General features: G+C 38.1%; 1 protein-coding gene across 1 annotated transcript in view; it reads left to right on the forward strand.

Annotated features, from left to right (window-relative positions):
• Positions 1 to 7,058, forward strand: part of kcnj3a (potassium inwardly rectifying channel subfamily J member 3a) — a 30,953-nt gene extending 23,895 nt beyond the window's left edge. The window contains exon 3 of the mRNA XM_017424575.3: positions 4,589 to 7,058. Within this exon, the coding sequence (XP_017280064.1) occupies positions 4,589 to 5,184 (596 nt within the window). The 3' untranslated portion in view covers positions 5,185 to 7,058. The remainder of the gene's footprint in view (positions 1 to 4,588) is intronic.
• The last annotated feature ends 1,034 nt before the right edge of the window (positions 7,059 to 8,092 follow it).

Below are 8,092 nucleotides of genomic sequence, written 5' to 3' on the forward strand. Positions count from 1 at the left end.
GGTCTGCGCTTTATTAAAGGTGACATTTATAACAAGAGCTTTGGGCTTCATCGATGAGACATCATCAAAATATATAATTTCCGCACTTCAATATAAAAAAACATTCTTTGCTCTGTGGGTTTTGTGCTGCAAAAGGTCAGAAGTCTGTGACAGTAAAACAATATTTGTCTGGCTCCGGAGCCGTATGGATGGTCTGACTCTGCACTCACTGGAAAATCCTTTCTGGTTATGTCAGGATGTTTGAGGGAGACCTTTGTTTTGTGTGGTGTCACTGTTACTTTTGACCAAAATGAGCAGTGAAAAGGTTTATGGCTGTCTCATGCACTCATTCCTACAGTTTTGTTTCCATAGAAACACTGAGCGCCGGGCAGCCGTGCATTTTAGAGTTACATAAGGCTTTACCAATAATACGACATACAATCTGATGTGGGATTTCTCATTTGAATGGATTCCTATTTTAGGAATAATACACAACAGCAGAAAATAACTAAATTAGTCTTTCTTTTTCCTCCCTGTGCTATTTTAAGCTGTTTACATGCATTGCGATCTGGAAGTATTAGTCTATTTAACATAATCTTTAAACATATTTAACACTGTCGTTTCTTTTAAATGTGTCATGGCCTCACTGAGAGTCGAGGTGCAGAGTTCCGTATTATTGCCGCCTCTGTTACAGTGCGTGGCATATGAAGGTGGGCGTTGCAGAACAGCAGGTCTTTAGCAACACAATTGATCATACATGATGCAACTGTGTCGATAATTATGCAACTTCTCAGGCATCAGTGCCTGAGTAATGTATGTAAATTAAATGTACATTAATGAGTGATTACATCCAGAACCATTAATTATTGTTGTTTTGAAGAATTGCACAGCTGATCCACATCTCAGGTCGGGGTGGGAGTCTTCAGGCACCTCACGATCTAATTCGATTACAATCCAAAGGGCTGTGATGCAATTATAAAACATTCATAATCACACTTCAAACCAATTCCTGAACATAGAATCTCTTAGACCTGGAAGAAACAAAATAATTGACTCTACATGGCAGTATAAAACAGTTTTCATTCAAACAACATGTTGGGAACCAAATGAACAAAAGGAGTCAAAATGCTGAGTACAGTGACATAAGATTCTGTTCATCGATACATCACATTAGAGCTATCATATCTGCTTTCTTCATTGTTTCACGATTTCGCTTTGTTATTGTTGGAGAGGGTGAGATTGGCTGTGTTAGTATTTTCAGCATATGATGATCCTGTTCTATGGCGGCTCCAAAAGGTGCAACATAAGGTAGTATCTCACTGGGCTGCAGACGTTGGAGAGTAGCTGGGGACTAAAAATTATGAGAAAAAAGGTGAATTTTCAGTTTCAGTCTCACTCAAGACTGAGTGTTTGCAACTATATGATTGGCTAGTCAAGCAGCCGCATTTCTCACTGCAAATGTTTTCAGTTAACGGCGCATTTTTTACACAGTTTGCAACTGTATTTTAAGTCGTAAATGGAGACTCTGGAGACTCCTTCATGAATGCCGTTCGCCAACTAGTCTCCAACAGTCGCAGCCCAGATACTACCTTTAACAACTGCAGTCGGCTGTTTTTTTTTTCTTCTCCGAGTGGAAACGTGTATACAACTTTCATATAGTGTGGCTCTGGTAAACTCATTTTCCCCTTTAACTTCTTGAAGCCAAAGCATTTCCAAACACTGGCTTTAAATGCAATTTAGTCAGCCATCTTGTTCTTGTGTGTCTGCTGTGTGCTGCACTTCTGCATTTCTCAACAATAATGATCAATTTTTGACATTTATAAACCAAACAGTTCACGTTTTCAATAACATGCATCAAAAACTAGATTATAACCCTAACCCCTAATCTCAGAGCGATATTTGTGGACTGTTTGTCTATGAGGGAATGGACTGGATGAGAATTTATCCCCAAGGCTGCAAGTTTTACATGTTTAAGCAGACAGAAGTCTTGCATCATCCTGCACCATCTACAAAAAACAACAGGGCATTATTACTAGATGTAAGATGAAGCTTTCTGACTCATGCATATTAGTGTAATTTTTTTTTTGCCTCTAGCACAATATCATTCCACTCAATTTGACCTTTTTTGCTTGTATCGACTGGTAAAGGTGGTGCTGGTGTAGCTATGCATTTACATTATAGATTTCAAGTTAGCCTTGCAGCATCGAGTCTACTGTTCGATAAAGCAGATTACTTCTGGTGGCAATTAGGTGGCCGTTATAAAACCCAAGCTGAAGGTGTTTCACACTCTAACATCCATGTCTTTTGATGGTGGCGATGCTTTGGTTGGGGGCACTTTAACAGGCTCGCCGTGCAATAAGATTTTCATTCACGGTTTAACTCTCAGTCCCTTTTTGCCCCTAAGTTCAAATGAGCAATGCCCACTTTATTCACTGCAGCACGCTTCCGTGAGCCTGAAGGCGCTGGGAGTTTGATGCAATAAAGCTGAAGTAATACAGCGAATGCCCCAAACGCACTCGATGTTCAGCCTCCTGCACATCTGTGATTGTGTACAGAGTTGTGATCAGTGAATTATTTCATGATCTTGGGAATCGGGCAGAGTCACAGATGCCTTTCATTTGGATGACGACATTTCGGCAATCAGCAGCAGCAGTAAAGTCACAGTTTGGACTCAAATGTTGCTGCTCGAACAGAATCGAGCTCTTAATTAAGACGTGATAATAGGAGAAAACAAAAACAGATTTCCTAATTGGTTTCAACAAGTTTTAACAGGAAAATCCTGTGGATTAAAAAAAGGAAGGTTCTTCTAAATTAGGTCTTTCAGCATTAAATTGAAAAGTTCTTTTATTTTTTTTTCAAGTAGAATGTTAATTTTATGAAATTCATCTGGCTTTTCTGTAAGCAGTGGAGTATGATATTATTTACAGACAACCATGATAGCAGCTGCTGAATAATAGTGATGAGTAATCACTAATAAGCATCCAATAACATGTCATAAAAATGTTTAGCGTTGACTAATTCAAACCACAGAATTTTGCTGTAATAATTTGCTTTTTGAGGATTTCAAGAGATTTCTGATGCTTGGGTTTAATGGAATAAATGTTGCGTCTGCGAGGAAACGTTTATTCCAAATTTATCGTAGCGTGATTGGGAGCAAACACACATTCACACACACAGCAGATGCTAAGCAGGGTTTTTGGTTTTAATATGTTTTTAGTTAAACAAAACTGAACAATTTGAGTTAAAACTGCCAGTTTTGGCCTAAAATGTAAAATTAAGCTGTAGGTTGAAATGAATTGCTTTTGTTAATTCAAAGAAAGAGACAAAAGACATTTTTGTGTAAATTAAACCTCTCAAAGCCTTTTCTCGCAGCTATCCCCCCAGAGATAATGTAGTACTCTGGCAATACTGATTATCTTAATCCTCTATCTTTTGTAGCTAGTAGCCAAGCTTAAGATGTGAACTGAACTGTTAGGAAGCATGAGCAGTGATGCGTGAACCTCCTTTTAAACAAGGAACCTTTTTCTTTAATTGTCCTCGCTTGCCTCAGAAAGGTGGACGATAATGTAAATGTCTGTGTGCGCGTACTTACTTGTCTGTTAGTAAAATATCTCATGAACCAGTAGACACATTTCATTGAAACTCTCTGAAAGTAATCACTGGATGTACATCTACCACTGATTTGTTTTTGGAGCTAATTCAATTCAAGTTGGCTGCCACAGCTAGCCAGCCTTCGAAAATACAAAAATGACTACAACTCAGTCAATTTTGAAGATGTTGACCGAAAATACAGTGTGGTAGTAGCTGAGAGTTATCCACAATACATATTTTAAGATCTTTGCTTAAAATTTTGGCATTAACTGTTGATGTTAATTCTACCTTTCTGTAAATAAAATATCTCAAAACAGTAAACAAATTTTTACAAAAAGAAGGGCTAAAACTGTAATTTTTATACTAAGATAAAATGATTTTAGTATAAAATTCTAGCATGAAAGCTGTTGAGTAATATGCATTTATCCAAGGAATATTAGGCCTTTAATTACTTAAAATATTTACCTTTTCTAGTGCATAAAGTTTGCAATTTCTTTTCTGTATCATGCAGTTTAGAAATGTAAATATTAATGTACAAATACTGTGTAAATATCAAGTTTACTTTGTGTATTTACTGTATGATAACTGCATTGAGAGTTTAATGCCATTAGGCTTTTCAAAATAAATCGGACCTTTTTAGATTAAATAGTTAGTAATACATAAAAAAAACACACACAGTAAATAATTCAGCTTTTAATTATTTTCCCAATTAGTCTGGAAAGTGCTTATAAACATCACAGAGAACAAAAATCAATTAAGCCTTTTATTTAGGCAGCCGGTTGTGTAAAACAGTAAATGCTTGTTCATTAGGGCTTTTGTGTTTGAATTGTTGTTTGCTTTTGTCACCTAAGACTGGCAAGGATCCTGGCAATAATATTGATTTTTATGGCAAAGTGCCAACAGTTTAATGTAATCTGAGTTGTGGAACATTTAATCTTTGGGCCTGACTGTGTTTGCATGTGGAAAATCAATGATAATTCCAGAAGATTAAAGCTATTTGTTTTGTTTGCTTTGACAGGGATGACCTGCCAAGCGAGGACATCCTACACTGAGGACGAGGTTCTCTGGGGACATCGCTTCTTCCCTGTCATCTCTTTGGAGGAGGGCTTCTTCAAGGTGGACTACTCTCAGTTTCACGCCACGTTCGAGGTGCCCACTCCTCCTTACAGCGTGAAGGAGCAAGAGGAGGCTCTGCTCCTCTCCTCGCCTCTCATGGCCCCGTCTCTGTGCAACAGCGGGGAGAAGAACAGCTCTCTGGACTGCCTGGAGACCCTGGAGGACAATGACAGCACCACCAAGCTGCCTACCAAGCTGCAGAAGATCACGGGGCGGGACGGCCTGCCCAAGAAGCTGCTGAGGATGAGCTCCACCACCTCAGAGATGACTTACAGCTTCGGAGACCTGCCCATGAAGCTGCAGCGGATCAGCTCTGTTCCTGGAGTCTCCGAGGATAAGCAGGCTGGTAAGACCTGTAAGATCAGCACGGAGCCCATCAGTAAGTCGGTGGCGGACTTACCTCCAAAACTGCAGCGACTGGCTGGGGGAGGAGGGGGCAGGATGGACGGACACTTGCCACCCAAACTTAGGAAGATGAATTCAGATCGCTTTACATAAAGCAGGAAACATATTTTAAGTCCTGCTTTCTACTTTTTTTTCCCCTGAAACTGAAAGCCTTGTACTATTGCTAATTTATTAACGGACCATATTCTTATATTAAAGGAAATGTAGAATACGTGCACAAATACCTTATATAAATTAGGGTGATGGAAATGAGCACACGTGTCCCTGGAGTGGACATGCTCTGATGAAAGATCTCAGATTTCTTTTTCTTTTTTCCTTCGTTTTTGTTTATTAGGACGATGTACAATTAGCACAACCTGGCATGTAAGAAACGGCGCATGTAGAATCGAATCTCAGTTTCTGGCATGACAATTTCTTCACATCCTATTTTACAAGAAGAAAATCATCAGTGAAGTTAACAGACAGTGGAAAAGTTGCACAAAGCCATATGATTTAGAGAACCTACGTCACACAGATTTGATTTGTAGTGAAGAAAGGCACATTATGTTTGTTTTGAGTTGATTGCTTTTGTTGTTTAATGTAAAGTTGTGGCGATGTTCCGTTTGATTGCATGCTCCTCTTACTGGCTTAGCTATACAGAGGTAATAGAAAAAGATGTTTAGCCTTAACTATATTACCTTGTTTCCATTTTCATGTTTGTTCACAGCTGTATTTTTTGGTATTTCATATACAAACTATTTTACCATGTGCAATTTTATGACTTTATCCGAGGATCCAAGACAGAACATGCTGCTAGATGCTGCAGAATATATTTGCAAACGCATTATTAGCATCAGTGGAACTGGGCACAATGCTACACAGTTTTTACTCGCTTATTAATGTAACACTTAAGTTGAAACATTCTATACTCGTATCTGATAAGCACAAAACAATCATTATATCAATCTCTAATGTTAGAAGGCATTTACGAGCATTTAATGAGATGCAATCTTCAGTAGGACAGTGTTGTCTTTCAAAAACCTCCATTAGACTTTCAACTTAGGTGTTACTGGTTAGAATTTGTTGGCCTGTAATAAAAATTATAATCTTTGTTTTCAGGGCCCAGTTTTTCCTCCTTTGTGATGAAAGCAATAATATTATATTGACTACAATCTATAGCCACAAGGTCTACCACAGCCCCATAATAATCCTTCTGTTTCCTGAATCCGTGCCATGAAATCTGGTTTTCTCTAAATGCATCAGAGACATTGTATGATAACCAATTTCTTCAGGAATAAAGATCTAACGTAACTGTTTGGCATCTTGCTGCTTTGACTATAGATGTACTGTATGCTTTACCGACTCCATGAATAAATTACTGTCAGTTTGCTTAAGAGGTGATTAAAGATAACAGAAGATCCGCAAAACTATTTTTTTTTCTCTGAAAAGCAGACCTGGGCTGTTGCATCCACCACAACGTTGGTCTAAAAATCATCTGAGACTTACCTAGACGTTCTTATCCCCCCCGCTGTTTCATCTGAGGTTTATGCATTTCTGAGATATGCTGAAGGAGATGTGCTTAAAGTGACCTTTGGAGCTTGTGCTTTCGCTGAGCTGTTTCCAGACCTGATCACCAAAGATGGTGAGAAAAACGTGTGGACAGTTTTGTCAAGACACGTGTGAGCGGGTGATTTTGTGCAAGACTTGCACTCTGATCGCTGTAAGGGTGAGGAAAGGAGACAGAGAAAGAATATACAGTAGGCAGGAAGTGATGAAAAGTTGTAGAAATGATTGAGTTTTAGCACAACAGGCTGAGACTGGAGGAGGAGGCTTATTGCTGTCTGTTCTTGTGTTTATATCAGAACAACATCAGCTGAAAACGCTGCAGGTATTCAGGCAGAGCAGCAGTTAATATGTTGTCATCAGTGTGAGCTCATCTTACACAAAGTCTCCCAAACATTTTGAGGTGAAGCTTTTTTTTTTTTCTTCTAGAGACAGAAATGAAATGATCAATAGTTCTCTAACACCTGTTTAAAGCAGTGGCTGCTAGTAATTGAAAAAGAGTACCAAGCGTGAAATTGCAAAGGCAATGAGAATCTCTGAGCTCGTCCATGTAAAGTTTTTTTAATTTTTTTATGTGATTTCTGAAATTTGGAAGAGAAACACCGAGAAATTACAGTGGTGGAGTAATAACTTGCACTAAAACTAAGAGACTGCCACTTCCCTTGAGTAGTTCAAGTTACTCTCTGCAATCATCTGACAGCTTTTAACTCTTCACAAACGTCATCTTTTAACAGACAGAAAAAGCTTCAGATCGCACACTTTGCATGACAGTTTAAGGAACGGATTGTCTGATAAAGCAAAGCAGAGTTGCTCAAATTTCTGAAATTTGATTAGAAGACATTTTTATGACTATTTTCATCTAATGCCACCAAAGCATTACGGCTCTAACTGGTTAATTATGGAAATTTACTGTGTTTAAATCTTTTTTGTCCTTTTAGCAGTCACAGCTGCTGGTTGCACAAAACAAGCTGACTGAGTCATTAAGGACTCTGTGACTATATTCTAAATATTTACTAACCAAAACAACTTAAGTGGTAATAAAAATAAGTCCTATGATAAAGATATGTAAGTCGCAGACTGAAATGTCAGTTTTGCTCCACCTTCAGCAGTTACAACAATCCAAACCTGCTTTTACATTATTACATTTATATTAAAACGATACATTTCTTTCTTTCTTTCTTTATTTTACAGTGTTAAATTCAGAGCCAGTAGTGTATAATCTTTATTCTTTACTTACAGGTTTTTTTAAAGGTGGATTGAGTCCATCTGCAAAAGAACTAAAACATATTATCCTGTAATTGCTGCGCAATGATGCTTTCGACCCTACATGGCTGAGTTTAAATGACTCAGTGGAGACATGGAGTCCTTCAAAACTTTTTAAACAAGAATCATGATTTATTTTATTTTTTTCTTTGCAGAAATATTACTAAACAATGTGCCAAAGCAAATTTCAATGACA

The sequence above is a fragment of the Kryptolebias marmoratus genome, linkage group LG6, assembly GCF_001649575.2.
Source record: "Kryptolebias marmoratus isolate JLee-2015 linkage group LG6, ASM164957v2, whole genome shotgun sequence".
NCBI classification, from domain to species: domain Eukaryota; kingdom Metazoa; phylum Chordata; class Actinopteri; order Cyprinodontiformes; family Rivulidae; genus Kryptolebias; species Kryptolebias marmoratus.